The sequence below is a fragment of the Heterodontus francisci genome, chromosome 4 (genome assembly GCF_036365525.1).
Source record: "Heterodontus francisci isolate sHetFra1 chromosome 4, sHetFra1.hap1, whole genome shotgun sequence".
NCBI lineage: Eukaryota > Metazoa > Chordata > Chondrichthyes > Heterodontiformes > Heterodontidae > Heterodontus > Heterodontus francisci.
The window spans coordinates 130559131-130575786 of record NC_090374.1 but is presented as its reverse complement, the minus strand read 5'-3'; the positions used below and the strand labels follow the sequence as shown (position 1 = coordinate 130575786).

At 41.0% G+C, this 16656-nt stretch overlaps 1 protein-coding gene across 1 annotated transcript in view; it reads left to right on the top strand.

Annotated features, from left to right (window-relative positions):
- chsy3 (chondroitin sulfate synthase 3) overlaps positions 1-15715 on the top strand; it is a 277952-nt gene extending 262237 nt beyond the window's left edge. Inside the window, exon 2 of the mRNA XM_068030171.1 lies at positions 13425-15715. Within this exon, the coding sequence (XP_067886272.1) occupies positions 13425-14996 (1572 nt within the window). The 3' untranslated portion in view covers positions 14997-15715. The remainder of the gene's footprint in view (positions 1-13424) is intronic.
- The last annotated feature ends 941 nt before the right edge of the window (positions 15716-16656 follow it).

Sequence of the window (16656 nt, the reverse complement as noted above, 5' to 3'; positions counted from 1 at the left end):
CAGATATTTTGGAAGGTTGTGGAGCTGGAGGAGATTACAGAGATAGGGAGGGGCAAGACCATGGAGGGACTTGAAAACAAGGATGAGAATTTTAAAATCAAGATGTTGCTTGACCGAGAGCCAATGTAGGTCAGCAAGCACAGGGATGATAGGGGAATGGGACTTGGTGCGAGTTAAGACACGGCAACAGAGTTTCCAATGACTCGATTACAGAGAGTAGAATGTGGGAGACCAGCCAGCAGTGCATTGGAATAGTCAAGTCTAGAGGTAACAAAGGCATGAATGAGGGTTTTAGCAGCAGATGAGCTGAGACATGGGCGAAGTCCGGCGATGTTACAGAGGTGGAAATACCTAAGCAGTGTCTGGCATTTCCTGGCATTTAGCCGCAGCAATAGGCTGTACACCCGTCCTTTGTCTGCAGCAGTCAGACCATATAGTGAAAGGAAAAGGGGCCTGTTCCTATGATATAAAAATTATCCATATACTTCCATTTTTAAAAACGAGTGTTCAGCAAACATTTTTTACTTCACAAGCACAGTGCAATTACCTAAATAGTGTGACATCATTCAGATTAAAATTGCACACCATCCCTCAGTCTGCTTTCCACGCCAATGAAAATAACCTTTGGTGAATTTGTTTCAGGAAACACCTTGGAGTTGCAATAGCCCAGTGATATTGCTAACAAGCATCAACACATTTGAAGGAATTTCCACTGCTTCAATAAAAGCTTAACTTGCGTGTAAACCTATAAAATTGCACAAAAAAAGCAAGATACTGGAAATCTGGAACAAGAACTGAATGTGCTGGCAACACTCAATATCTGAAGAGACAAGTTAAGGAATTTATTTGGAAATTGTAGTTCTGGACAAAATAAATTCAATTACAGTTCCTAGTTTGCTAGTCACGTCTAATTTTCGGTAAAAATCCACCCTTTCATTGGAAATTATATTTGTTTGGAATTGGCAGTGGTTTTTAAATATCACAAACTATTTTTATATTGAAGGAAGACAGTGGCATGTTGCAGTGCTCTGCATGAATTTACAGTCTAAGGATGATATGAATTAATCCCTGGTTGAATTCTGTTCTGTCATGTGTTCAATTTTAACAGGCTCAACAGGTCTCCCAATGACAGTGTATTCAAATACTTGCAGCTATAATATTCTGTTTGGTACTCAGCCTTGTACCAAAGCAATGTGCATTTTCTAATATAAATTGATCGCTGTTATTTGGCTTTGAGAGATACAGGCTAGCATTTTACCAGCCCTCTGGAGATGGGCTAGTAAAATGCCGGCAAAATGTATTGGGAGGGAAGCATCGGAACATAGGACTTAGGAGCAGGAGTAGGCCATTTGCCCCTTCAAGCCTGATTCGATAACATCATGGCTGATCTGGTTGTGGTCTCAACTCCATTTTCCTGTCTGCTCCCCATAACTCTCGACTCCCTTTCTATCAAAAATCTATCTAACTCAGCCTTGAATAAATTCAATGACCCAGCCCCATTGCTTTCTGGGGAAGAGAATTCCACAGACTAATGACCATTTGAGAAAAAAAATTTCTCCTCATCTCCGTTTAAAAAGGGAGATCTCTTATTCTTAAACTGTATCCCCTAGTTCTAGTCTCCCCCACAAGAGGAAACATCCTCCTGGTATCCACTCTATCAAGTCCCCTCAGGATCTTATATGTTTTAATAAGATCACCTCTCATTCTTCTAAACTCCAATGGGTATAGGCCCAACCTGTTCAACCTTTCTTCATAAGAGAAGGCTTCATCCCCGGAATTAGTCAAATGAACCTTCTTTGAGCTGCTTCTAAAGCAATTATATATTTTTTCAAATAAGGAGAACAAAACTGTACTCAGTACTCCAGATGTGGTCTCACCAAGGTCCTTACAGCTGCAGTAAAACTTTCTTACTTTTATACTCTGTTCCCCTTGCAATAAATGCCAACATTCTATTTGCCTTCCTAATCACTTGCTATACTTGCATACTAACCGTTTTGTGATTCATGTACCAGGACATCCAGATCCCTCTGTACCATCGAGTTCTGCAGTGTCTCTCCATTTAAATAGTATACAGCTATTCTATTCTTCCTGCCAAAGTGGACAAGTTCATATTTTCACATGTTATACTCCATCTGCCAAATTTTTGCTCACTCACTTAGCCTATCTATATCCTTTTGTAGACTCTTCACCCTGTTTTGAAAACATCCTTTCTTCCTATCTCGGTGTCATCGGCAAATTTAGCTACCATACATTCAGTCCCTTTATCCAAGTCATTGATATAAATGGTAAATAGTTGAGGCCCAGCACTGATCCCTGTGGCATTCCACTAGTTACAGCTTGCCTACCTGAAAAAGGCCTATTTATCCCTACTCACTGCTTCCTGTTAGCTAACCAGTCCTTTATCCATGCTAATATGTTATCCCCAACTCCATGTGCTCTTATCTTGTGTAGTAACCTTTGATGTGGCACCTTATCAAATGCCTTTTAGAAATCTAAGTACACCACATCTACAGGTTCCCCTTTATCCACCTTACTTGTTATTTCTGCAAAGAACTCTAATAAATTAGGTAAACACGATTTCCCTTTCACAAAACCATGTTGACTCTGTCTGAACCCATTATGATTTTCTAAGTATCCTGCTATAACCTCCTTAGTAAATGGATTCTAGTAATTTCCCTATGGCAGATGTTAGGCTAACTGGCCTGTAGTTTCCTGCTTTCCGTCTCTCTTGAATAAAGGGATTACATTTGCTATTTTCCAATCTGCTGGGATATTTCCAGAATCTAAGGAATTGTGGAGGATTCTAACAAAAGCCTGTATTATCTCTGCAGTTCCTTTTAAGACCCTAGGATGTAGGCCTTCAGGTCCTGGGGACTTGTCAGCCTTTAGGTGTAATAGTTTTTCCAGCACCTTTTCCCTTCCTTTCATCTCTTGATTTTTAAGTATCTTTGGCAGCTTTTTTAAGTCTTCTACAGTGAAAACTGACGCATAATATCTGTTCAATGCCTCCACCATTTCCTTGTTTTCCATCATAAATTCTCCAGACTCTCTGTCTGGAGGACCAACACTAGCTTTAGTTACTCTTTTCCTATTTAAATACTTGTAGAAACTCTTATTATCTGTTTTTATATTACTAGCTAGTTTTCTCTCATACTCTACTTTTTCCCTCTTAATTATTTTTTCGACATTCTTTGCTGATTTTTAAAATGTGTCCAATCTTCTGACCTACCACTAATCTTTGTAGTATCCTTAACTTCCTTATTGAGTCACGGGTGATGTATCCTTCTCAAAGAATCTTTCTCACTGGAATAAATCTTTGCTGAGACCCTAGTTGGCTCTGGAACTTACTGCTCTAAGAAATAGTCCCGAATCCACTCAATGAATTCATTTTCCAGGCTACCTTTGCCAACTGATTCATCCAATCTACACGTAGATTTCAATCATTCATGACTGTTGCGGTACAGTTCTTGCACACCCCATATATTTCTTCCTGCATACTCTGTCCTATAGTGTAGCAACTGTTAGGGGGCCTATAAACTAAAGGCCTGCAAAAAACACCTGACCCGAGCCCAACGGAACCACATCTGACCCCGAGCCCGACCAGGCCCGAGTCCTTCCATTTTTTCCCGCACCCAACCCAACCATCAGTTAACCTACCTTCTGTTTTTCACTTTGTTGCTGATCTGCACGAGCTTAAAATAACTGTAACAAAACTACCTTTCAAGTCCAAAAATTAAACTAACATTGGAGCCACTTATCTGTGATAGAACGTGCCTGACCCAAACCCGAATGCCTGACCCGGAAGTGCAACCCGATCCGAATCTGACATATGTCGTCGGGTCCCATCGGGTAGCCAGCCTTTACGATAAACTATTCCCACAAGTGCCCTCCTACCTTTCCTATTTCTTATTTCTACCCAAACTGATTCTACATCTTGCTGTTCTGAGCTAAAATCATCTCTTGCTACTATACTAATGGCATCCTTAATTAACAAAGCTACCCCAACACCTTTTCCTAGCTTCCTGTCTTTTTGAAATGTTGAATACCCTTCAATATTCAGGTCCCAGCCTTGGTCATCTTGCAACCATGTCTCTATAATGGCAATCAGGTCATACATATTTACTTCTATCTGTGCTAACAATTCATCCATTTTGTTACAAATGCTGCACACATTCAGATACAGAACCTTTAACTCTGTCTTTTTACCATTTCTGCAATCTTTGGCCTTATCTGCTAGTGTAGTCTTAAGTTTGTGCGCTCTGTCTCTTCCTGCCACACTCTGGTTAACATTAGCCAAATCGCTGCCCTGCTCTATTACATAAGAACATAGGAGCAGGAGTAGGCCATTCAGCCCATCGAGCCTGCCCCGACATTCAATATGGTCATGGCTGATCATTCACTTCGATGCCCTTTTCCCACACTATCCTCATATCCCCTTATGTCATTACCTCGTCGTTTCCTTTTGATTTGCCAATTTCCTTTCATATGATACCATTATTTAGTTTAAAGCCCTCTCTACCGCCCTAGTTATATGACTCATCAGAACACTGGTCCCAGCCCAGTTCAGGTGAAGATTGTCCCAACAGTACAGCTCCCACTTTCCCCAGTACTGCTGCCAGTGCCCCATGAATCAAAACCCATTTCTACTACACCAGTCTTTGAGCCACACATTCGCCTCTCTAATCTTATTTACCCTATGCCAATTTGCTCATGGCTCAGGTAATAATCCAGAGATTATTACCTTAGAGGTTCTTTTTAATTTAGCCCCTAGCTGCTCGTACTCCCTATGCAGAACCTCTTTCCTAGTCCTATCTATGTTGTTGGTACCCACGTGGACCATGACAACTGGATCCTCCCCCTCCCACTAAAAGTTTCTCTTCAGCCCCAAGCAGATGTCCTGAACCCTGGCACTGGGCCGGCAACACAGCCTTCTGGATTCTCACTCTTGGCCCGGAGAACTGTGTCTATCCCCCTGACTATATTATCTCCTGCTACCACAACATTCGTATTTACTCCCCAACTTGAATGCTTCCTGCACCATGGTGCCGTAGTCAGATTGTTCATCCACCTTGCAGCCTTGCTGTCATCCATACAAGCCCGATGTCTTTCTGCTGCCACAGGATATTTTGGAAGGTGAGAACAGCACAGGCTTGGCCGCCTGCTGACCAGAGGCGTCAGCCAATTAATACTATTAACAGCCATTTTACACCCTTGCTGGCATTTTACCGGTGTTGGGATGGCCCCCTGCTGCGTGGATAGACCACCAGGTACATTGAGGTGGCCTCCCAGCTGCTTCCTGGGGTGGGCCTTCCATTCCAAATGCTCGATGGCCCAGAGAGGGGCTCCCCGGCAGCAATGGCCACTCCCACGACACTGATGTCGCTGCTGGAGGGTTCACCCCTCCAATTGCTGGAGCCTGCCTACCTAGCCTTGGCATATCAACAAAATTTCTTCCCAACCCACTGCTTCCCCTTGCAGTCTCAACAGCGGCCACATCTGTTGTTGGCGCTGCCAAGCTGCTGGCCCTCTTATTGTACCTGCAGCTTGGAGAGGCAGGCCACCATCCTTAATGGGACAGCAGTCCTGTTGGCGGCTTCTTAATTTGCCGCCGCCAGTAAAATCCCCACCGTGGTCCTGCCATTCGCCCATGCAGGTTCAGGACCTGTATTTGGTCCTGGCGGCGGCACCCCCAGCATGCCAATAAAATTCCAGCCATAGGCACTTTGGCTATTCCCTCCCTAAGTCAAGCAACTACCCCTCCAATTTTCCCTTCCTCATTGAGAACACTTGGCAGGTGTCTGCTTGGAAGCTGCACACAATGGTGCACCAACTAGTTAGTGGAAGGAATTGTAGGCATTATAAAAAACACATAGAAGCACTGAAGAAAGTGCAAAATGATTCATATGGATGATACCAGAACTGTGAGGATATACATATCAGAAAAGGCTGAACATGCTAGGGGCTCTTTTCTCTAGGAAAAATGGCTGAGGGGTGTCCAGATAGAGGTCTTTAAGATTATGGAAGGGCATGATAGGGTAGATGCAGAGATGTTTCCATTTGTGGGGGAGAAAAAAACTATGGGCCATAAATACACATTTGTCACTAGTTAATCAAAATGATAAATGCTTTGTATACAATTATTCCAATATACTGTATCTGATTTGGTATATTAAATTAATGGCCCAGATGTTATATTGAGAATAATGGTAAGGCTAAGCATGGTCACCATTATTACACAATAAATCGAACAGCAACTTTCAGAGTCCTTACAAGTGCAGTTAAACGCAAAAATCAAGAAGTTGCTGTCTGAGTTACATGCTCCTGTACAAGTTGCTCTGTAACAGTACCTCGTCGACAGACTTGGCTTTGAAATCAATGTAAAATCATGAAGTTGTAGCGTCACCCACTAAGTATGTCAGAAAAAGTTAGAGCTAGTGCATTCAGGTGTAAGTAAATTTTTATTGGCATCATAAATCATAATTACAGCTAAACAACCTCTCCGGTCCTGAAATTCTTATTTTACAAGGATGGAGCCTGATTCATTCAGAATTTAATTAGCATTTCAAGATATTTTTTAAAGTTCATTTTGTTTTTACTTTTTCTTTCATCTTCTGCTCTTAACCCATCTTTTTGTCCTCTCTTCCCTTTCTGGACACGTTTTTACATTGAATTAAATATTTAACTTGCGCTTCCTGACTTCGACTGTGCATGTCTCAGTGAAGGTTCTTCAGTCTGACCGGTTGAAGACCACGCAGTTCCTTTCCCTGCTCATATATACCACAGATCCCCTATAGAGGGCACTTCACTGGATCTTCCACCTGATGACAGCACGTCTATGCTCTATTCCTGAAAAAAGCGTGTGTAGATGTCAATATGATGAACAGCATGTGCCATTCCTTCGCTGCTGACTGCAAATTCCAGACCAATATTACTTAATGTAGTATGACATTGAAATTAATTGTGCATCAATCACTTGCCTGAAGAGAAGAGTTTTCCACAATGTTCAAGTAAATAGTACCCCACTGCAGTTTTTTTTTAAAACAATCATTACTGTAGGTATTCATAATCTACAAATAAGGGTATTAGCTGTTGCATCAGTACTAAGCATCCTTCAATGTTGACTTTTACTCCACTGTGTTAACTGTCATTCCTCACCAAGTGCCGAGTGAGAGTGGCTGTGAGCATTGCATCCTATGAAGATATTGGCTAATGATATCAAATGTGTTAGCATATGCCCCGTAACAGACATGAGAGAATATGGAGAAACTGCACAAGGTGCAATTGCAACTACACAGAAGCTAGACAGGAAAGATGGATTTTCCCTTCAACTTGGTCAGTGGTGAGGCAGGACCTCCATCCATCTGCACAACTCTGTTGCTAATTAACTATTTTTTCCTCCAGGGGCTCTAATTATAAACGCAGGCCAGGTTATGAGCAATAATGCCACTCCATGTTGCTTTATCTCTGCTGGCAGGGAGGGAGGGAAATGTTGCAGCTAAGTTAGGACATTTCTATTTTGTTAGCAAAAGTCATTTGTGGCAGAATATCTGAAGGAGCAGCAGTCTTAGGAAGATCTGCAGCATAAAAAACACACACACAGATTCTCAGATGTATCTGTGGATGGTTTACTGGCTGAAGGAAGGATTAGAAGGAAGCAACTCCAGGGGGGCTGAAGGGAAGTCCACCCATGATTGGATGCTTCACGCCCTTTGGAGGCAGATTGCTGAAGCAGCAATTACAATCTTCAGCTCTAGAACTGCCACACAGTGCAGTAAGTGGTTCAGTAACCTTGTAAGGGTGACTGACCAAGGTAAATTAAGATACTGTTTCCAATGTGCATCCTGTACCAATGTAGAGGCTTCGCTCACCTCTTTACCTCTATCCTTTTTTTGTGTCATTATCTGGGTGCCAAGCAAACTTAATTATGCAAAGAGGAATCTCCTGAAACAAGGAAGCACCATCTCTTCTTTGGCCTCCTTATCTCGAGAGACAATGGATAAGTGCCTGGAGGTGGTCAGTGGTTTGTGAAGCAGCGCCTGGAGTGGCTATAAAGGCCAATTCTAGAGTGACAGGCTCTTCCACAGGTGCTGCAGAGAAATGTTTTTGTCGGGGCTGTTACACAGTTGGCTCTCCCCTTGCGCCTCTGTCTTTTTTCCTGCCAACTACTAAGTCTCTTCGACTCGCCACACTTTAGCCCCGTCTTTATGGCTGCCCGCCAGCTCTGGCGAACGCTGGCAACTGACTCCCACGACTTGTGATCAATGTCACAGGATTTCATGTCGCGTACTGTCGCAGTAACTCTATAAACTTACATTGACTGTCATAAGGGGTTCTGAGAGTTATTTCAGGAAGTCTGAAACTAAACATTCAATGAGTTTTAAGACATTTTTGTTGCAAATCCCACATCCTAAAAATTACATCTTTCAACTCTTTCAGTTTATCTTTCACCCCCACCGACCCCTTCAATTATCATCACTACCAAATGCTGTGAACCAATTACTTACTTAAGAATTGTTGGGAAACAACCATCTTGAGTAATTATGTTTGAGGTTTCCATTCAGTATTCTAATTTCTTCTGTATCTGCTAGGTTTCTGTCTGATTTTAGAGGCTTAGTGCTAGAGGCCTATAATCAGACAATAACACATACCTGAACATACATAGAAATACCATTAAATGAGCAAGGGAAAATTGAAGAACATTAAAATATTTATCCTCAATATTTTCAAATCACTTTGCTGGGCTCAGATCAGTACCTGCAGAACATGTTGCCTATCCAGTATACCGTACTTATACTGGCAGTTATGGGCTGCCCTGAGCTTAATGATGAAGGATTTGTTTTTGGTGTGGTGTGTGTGCATGAATTAGAGTAACGCACTGTGTGATGTGTCTCAATTTCAACACATTAAGGATGTCGTGAAGAGGCGAAACATGTAGTTGTTGTAGTATTTGCAATTTAAAAAGGACAAATGAGGCCATTCAAAGGAGCAATGACTGTAAAAGTGTCAGCAAAATAAAATGATTCGAGACTTGTGGTAATTATCCCATTGTTATTACTCTGAACCTATGCCATTATGCCTTTCAAACAAAATAAAGCACAATCACAGGAAAACTGCAAATAAGGTATCTTGTAGTAGGTTTGTTCTCTAGAATATACTCTGGAGATTCTGCTTCCAGTGTGGAGAATTGTATGTGGAGTCATTGGGGGTCAAGTTTGTCTTGGGCAGTAACACAAAATCGGTGATAGCATGTCGGCAGCTTATTATATTTTACACCTGATTTTCTTTCCCATGGAAAAGGAAATTAGGCAGAATGTAAAAAAGGCCACTAATTTGTTGTTGCCCATTTTGCAGAACTGCCCAAAACAAACTTCACTCCAATGATCTTAATCATTTATTTTAAAATAATGGGCCCACTAGCCTGCACACCCAATTCTCCAGTCTGTACTCCCATTGAGTAAGATGCTATGTCAGATGCAGAATTGTAAAAAATTTACTCTGATATGTTGTCAGTTTTTTGCTGTAATGTATTTTCACCCCCAAATAAAAGATACTGAAGGGAATTTTTGAAGAAGAAAAGCTAACTAAATTAGGTACAGTTCTACAGTTGAAATTAAATTAGCTCATTTACTGGCAGCCATTTTTTGCAGTCATGTCTGACCTAAACTACGGTAAGACCTTAGTAGACAAAGAACATCCTTGTCCTTTTTTTCAGCATTTAATCATTTGGGATTTTTGTGCATAAACTTGACATGTTTCCAGGTCTGTGTGTGTATGTGTTCCTATGAGAATGTTCATGTAATTTCTGGTAAAAGACAGAGTATAGAGGAAGAGGCTGAGCATAATACAGTGCTACAGCCCTACATTAGTTGATGTGTAATAAAGAAAACTCTTAATTTCTTGTCTGCTTCAAGTGTACCCTCATTACAACTGTATAATAAATGTTCCTTTTCATTAGTTCTTCAAAGTTATGTTTAGTAGAATTAATATTTCTGGAGTGAGTCTGCAGATCATGACACTGTATAAAAACCTGCTTTTTAATCTTAATGTTTCTGACATCTCTGGAAAGTAAACAATTTTATTATTTCTGATTTTAAAAACAAGAATGTGGTTTTATGGCAATGACTGTAGAAGCTCACAGAGTTTAGAGGTTTGTACACGATGCAAATTAATGCACAAATAAGTGAAGTATATAATATGAGAGACATTGATCTCAGAGATGACAGCATACTGCTTCTCCAATTTTAAATGATTATGCAATTCCCATTTTGTTAGCATTTGGTCTCTGATGCAGATGTCATGGTGTTACTATCAAACTGGATGTTTTATTATATAAGGAACATGATGAGTCACAGTCAGTTCTGCGGAATTTGAAATCTATGTATTGGTTGCTGTTTTTGGCACATTTGTGTTGCAGTACAGTATAATTGAGAAGCCTGACAGTTCTATGGAAGACCAGAAATTTTCTTGGTCACAATATATTCAGTTTGTACTCTATGCAATCAGGTGCTTCTTTTGGGATGGTCAGGGAGAATCCTGAGATTGGTGAGCCACCTAGGGATGGATTTTGCCTTTTGGGTCAGGACCCCAGGGTCAGGGTCAAAAAGGATCCTGACCCCAGACTCTGTGGGAAGCAGTCACCCAGCAGTGATTTTCCCTCAATTGGCCAATTAGTAACCAGAGGGTGCAATTGCTGTCCAATTAAGGATGGCAAGTGGGCTCTCTAAGCTGGAGGGCTATTAGGAGGCCCTGCAGCATAGAAGACGCTGCAGCCTGCTGTTGCAGGTGAGAGAGTGAGGGAGAGCCTCCATCTTGCAGTGTCCTCTCAGCAACTTAAAAAAATTTAATAAAGAATGGCCACAACTGATAGGCCACCATTGTCGGTCAGAGATGTGGTCAGTTACGCGGGTAAGGTCTCAAAGCCTGCCAGGATGCTGTCTCCAGGGAGCTGGCCTGTTCCCAGTGCCACAGAAGGGCTGAAAGCCGACTGGAAAATTCCAGTCAACCTCTGATAATTGGCCTAAAACTTACCTCAATTGGCTACCTGGCCCCGATCCTGCCTCCAGGAAAATGACCCGGGGCAGGATGGTGGTGGCAAACTGGCATGCTCCCTGGTGGTGCAAATTTCATGAGCACCTACCTCTGTTCTCACCCCTATATTGGGGCGAAAATTCTGCTGCTAGTCTTTGGACGCCTTCATGTAGATAGTGAAATCAATTTAATGGAACAGTTAGTACATAAAAATGTGGTGTATAATACATGCTATTCACTATCTACAGCAGTTTGTAATTACCACCATTAAACTTGGAAAGTCACATCTCCCAAAAAAAAAATGGTGATGCCAAACAACAACCACCATTTATATAGCGCTTTTAACATAGTAAATTGCCCTGAGTCCAAAAGTACTCCAAGAGTAAAAAGAAACACTTGCATTTATATAGCACCTTTCATGACCATTGACGTCCCAAAGTGCTTTACAGTCAATGATGTACTTTTGAAGTGCAGACACTGTAAAGCTGCAACTATGTAAAACTAATTAACCTTCTTACAAACCAAAATGGAAATTAATCCTTAAAAAATACACAGGCTTTATCTATCTACTACCATTCTGTCTGAACTTTTCTAATCGTTTTTCTTTCTCTAGATCATTGTGTTCCTTTACTTATTGAAGACTCTCCGTAAACAGTACCAGACATTTAACTTCACATCTTGATTAGTCTTTGGAAGCCTGATTATAGCGAAACAGATTTCCTTCAGATGATTATTGATGTGCACAATTTATATGGTGGAATTGAACACCCGGGCTAGAATGTGCTTGCATTGATAAATGTCATTCATCACATTTCTATCATCAGTTACAGAGGTGTTCAGGTACATTGCACTTCGTCTGATAGCAGGGCTCACAAATCGCTGGTGTAGTTTAGCAATGTGTCTCACAAAGCCTAGCAATGCAGCTTTTAGGTCAGATGCTGTGTGATCTGCAGTATCTGCCTGAAACTACTAATCATATTGCGGTCCTGAAAATGCTTTCTAATCTGTTTTCAGTTATGAGTAACATCTCTTTTTGAGACTCATTAAATTGTAAAAAAAAATCTTTTCCGAAAGCCTTGTGTTATTTGAAGTTTTTTTTTTTACAAACAGTAATGTAACAATGCTCATTTATAAGAAACATATGCATCACTGCAGTAAAATAATTAGCTAATTCATCTTTTTTTTCAAGCTGTAGCAAAGCTCTGCAGTAAGGATATGATCCAAAATTTGTTTTCTGCAGTCCATGGCCATACCACGAATTAGTGGGAGAGCCAGCCCTATATTTCTTTCTCTCCTCCTTTCCCTACTGGTCTAGAGCAGATCAAATGCACACTTATAAATGAACCAACCAGGCAATAGATACATTCCTCTGAATGACCATTGACCATAATTGTGCTCGCTGTGATGAAAGAGATTTAATGGGGCAGCAGAAATGTTATTGCATATACATATAGAGGACTTTTTCTGACCTTCACATGTACACAGTTTTCTTTTCTCCTTTTCTGATATTTCCCCCATGCCCCTCTTCCATAATATATAGCCACTGCTGAGCTATGATCCCAGTCAGTGGCCCCTATTATATTCCATGACTATCTTCCATGTGAGAATCTGGACAATAGGTATTGGTGGCTATGCAACTCCCTGGGCTAAAATGCTTAACTAAAACTTAATGATTAGACTTGCACGTGAAACATAGGCCTTTAGGTAATGAACTGGAGGGCACTTAAGGATAGATCCTTGCATGCGTTGCATCTGTTATTTAGGCGCAAACCACTTCAGCATGGGACAGCCTGCCCCCAACCTGGCATTGGTTCCATTGCTAAATTTGTATGGATAGACACCTAAAACAGGTGTTAGGCCACTTAAGAATGTAAATTAGGGCCAGAACTTAGTTGGTAATGATTCTTTAGGTAATGTCATTTGATTTTTTTTATTTGAAAAAAGAACATTCCTGTGGAGCCAGGAGGAGTAGGAGAGCCACTCTGACTCCACAGAAGTCTCATTTCCCCCCCACTGCCTGCACACCCCCTCCCCGAACAAACCACCCCCCACCTCCGACCCACCCCAGGCTGGTGCTGAATGCTTCCCTCTTGACCACCTCCCAATCAGCAACAGACCATTTCTATGAAAAAAAGTGTATTGCAGAGGTTCACACAGCAGATGAACATCACAATGGGTTTTTAGCAGATTCTTTGCAGCAGGCTACACCTGACTGTCTAGGAATTTTGCCGAGAAAACTAGTATTCCATGGAATTTGCATTTCTTTTAAGGCAGTATTTATTTAAGTAGTAAATATTGTGTTAACGGCAGTGTGTACATGTGTCCTGATTTCTTCTTGTGCTAGTTCTGCTCTTAACTTTAGTAATAAAGTAACGTTTTTTTTTCCAAATCCTCAGATGCAGCAGCTGTTCTATGAGAATTATGAGCACAACAAGAAGGGATACATTCAGGATTTGCGCAGCAGCAAGATTCATAATGCTGTAACACTCCATCCGAACAAAAGACCTGCCTATCAGTATAGATTACATAACTATTTGCTGACCCGTAAAGTTTCAGAACTACGCCATCGGACCATTCAGTTGCATCGAGAGAGTGTCTCTATGAGCAAGCTCAGCAACACCGAAGTACGCAAGGAGGATCAGCAGCTTGGAATGATGCCATCTTTTATGCGTTTCCAGCCTCATGATAGGAATGAGGTCCTTGAATGGGAATTTCTGACTGGAAAACACCTTTTTAGCATGGCAGAAACGCAAATCCCTCGCCAGGGCATCAACAGTGCACTGCGAGCTGCACTGGATGACACTATAATGCAGGTTATGGAGATGATCAATTGGAACTCTAAGACCAGGGGACGTGTGATTGAATTTAAAGAAATTCAGTATGGCTATCGACGAGTTAATCCCATGCATGGTGCAGAGTACATCATGGATCTGTTGCTACTTTACAAAAAACACAAGGGGAGAAAGGTGACTGTTCCCGTGAGACGCCATGCCTATATTCAACAATCTTTCAGTAAAGCATTCATGAAGGAGGCTGAAGAGCTTGATGCCAGAGAGCTTGCAGAAAGCATAAACAGAGACTCTCAGTCTTTCTCATTCCTTTCAAACTCACTGAAGATATTCTCGCCATTCCAATTCACTGAGACCACCAAAGAGCTTAAGCAACGTAATGACCAGAAAGTTCACATCCTAGTCCCTCTCACTGGAAGGTATGAAACATTTGTCCGGTTCATGGAGAACTTTGAGAAGACTTGCCTTATCACAAAACAGAATGTAAAACTACTCATATTGTTATTCAACTCTGATTCAATCCCAGATAAAGGCAAGCATATGGAGTTAATGAGAGAGCTTAACCTTAAATATCCTAAAGCAGATATGACCATTCTCCCTATGAAAGGGGAGTTCTCCAGGGGCCTAGCCCTAGAAATGGGCTCCTCTTCATTTCATAATGACAGTTTGCTGCTCTTCTGCGATATCGACTTAATTTTTACTCCAGACTTTGTGCAACGATGTAGAGACAATACAATTCAGGGAGAACAGGTTTATTTTCCTGTAATCTTTAGTCAGTATGACCCAAAAATAGTTTATGGTGGTAACCCAGTAAATGATAATAACTTTGTTTTCACAAAGAAGACTGGTTTCTGGAGGGATTATGGCTTTGGAATTGTTTGCATATACAAAAGCGATTTATTGCAAGTTGGCGGGTTTGATACTTCCATTCAGGGTTGGGGATTAGAAGATGTGGACCTTTTTACTAAAGTGATCTCTTTTGGCTTGAATGCCTTTCGAAGCCAGGAAATTGGGGTTGTCCATGTTTACCACCCTGTTCACTGTGATCCTAATATAGATCCTAAGCAATATAAGATGTGTTTAGGGTCCAAAGCAAGTACATTTGGATCGACAATGCAGTTGGCTGAACTCTGGCTTGAAAAACATCTAAATGGTGGATACAACAGAACTATATCCTGACGTTCAAGCTCTCTTCTCACTCTCTCAAAGGGTTTTACCTCAGATTTTTACATTGTTATGCTTATGTTCCCCAGTCGCCTCTTCCAAAGAAGATTTTCAAAGCATTAAGAGAAGGTGAATTAAGTTCATGAATATTTTAGCATCCTATGGAAAGTGCATTGAAAGTGGGTTATTTTGATCTTTTTGCCTAAAACTGGGGAGATTCCGAACACTTGAGAGTACTGTTAATCATATTCCTCCTGCAGGCTTTGTAAAAGTGCTTCATGTGTCAGAATCTGAACTCAAAAGTCAAAACTGATACGATGGAAATAATGCCACAAAAGTGCTTTAAGCTTCAAGTGGGAAAGAACTATTCTAGACATTTTAATTTATGTTCAGACTTTAAAATTGTTGACTTTCACCATCTGCAGTATTTTTTAAAACTATGTGAACAAATGTATGATTGTATGTTTGCTTTTAAAAACTTTTATGTGGGAATATATTCTCATGAGATTACAGGTACTGGTGACCAAGCTCTAAATGTCTGAAAATGTACGTATTCTGTATACTGTGTACAGTGAGTTTAGATGACTCCTAGTTTCTTCAATGGAAACATGCTGCAAGTAGGCATGTATCTTCATTCCTGTAGCTTTTCGTCCTTTAATGCCCCTTCAGTTTGCCGCTTAGAACAAGTCATCTGAGAACACTCCTATTTATAATAAAGTATCTGCATAACATTATTTCACTTTCTAAATATGGTTGAATTGTTTTTGTCTAGTTTGCAAAAGTCAATGGACTCCAAAGTTTGAATTTGTTTCGACTGTTGCACTTCTGGCATGCAATGGTTTGCCTCATTGATAGTCAAAGCACTGCATTTATGAAACGGATAGCTGTTCAATTAATAATTGCTGCATTGCTTGATCCATGTCTAGAAATAGCAAGATTTACTGCTAGAATTGTATTGGAATTGTTCTTAAACTCACTGACATTATACCCCGGAGAGCCCACCTTATTTTCCTCAGTGCACCTTCATTATATTTATGGTGGGCTGCGAGTGCTTTTATTGCCATCTGTAGACAATCCTACCTCTGAGGGAGGAAAGTCCAGTGCTGCATAGCAGCTGAAAGGCATCGAGGCAGTCATTTTGTGTTTGTAACAAAGTGACTTAGTGTAATTTCTAAGACTAGCACGTCAGGGTACTGAGTCCACAAGACTCTTCTGTTGAGCTGTTATGGTCAGTAATTCAACAAAGGAAATCCCAGCTTTTAGCTTCCGAGGAAGGAGACTCATGAAAGGCCTGATCTGGGCCGTGGAAGTAGGTGGCTTGGGCAGTGATTGCTATCTCACTTCCATTAAAGAATGCCTTCTGAAATCTGAGTTGCATTCCATATAAGGGAATGTAGCATGGCCTCGCTCTCTCTACTTTCTTTTTAGAGAGGAAATGACCCAAAACTAAAGACAAAAATTGCCATCTCTATTGCTCCAAGGTTTTTGCTGAAAATGATTTGTTAGCCACCTCAAAACCTCCTACTAGGCTAGAAATAGGAGGCTAGAATTGGAAGTGCACACAGATCACAGGTACTGGTGACCAAGCTCTAAATGTCTGAAAATGTACGTATTCTGTATACTGTGTACAGTGAGTTTAGATGACTAAGGGAAGCCATTGTATCCTTAAACACAA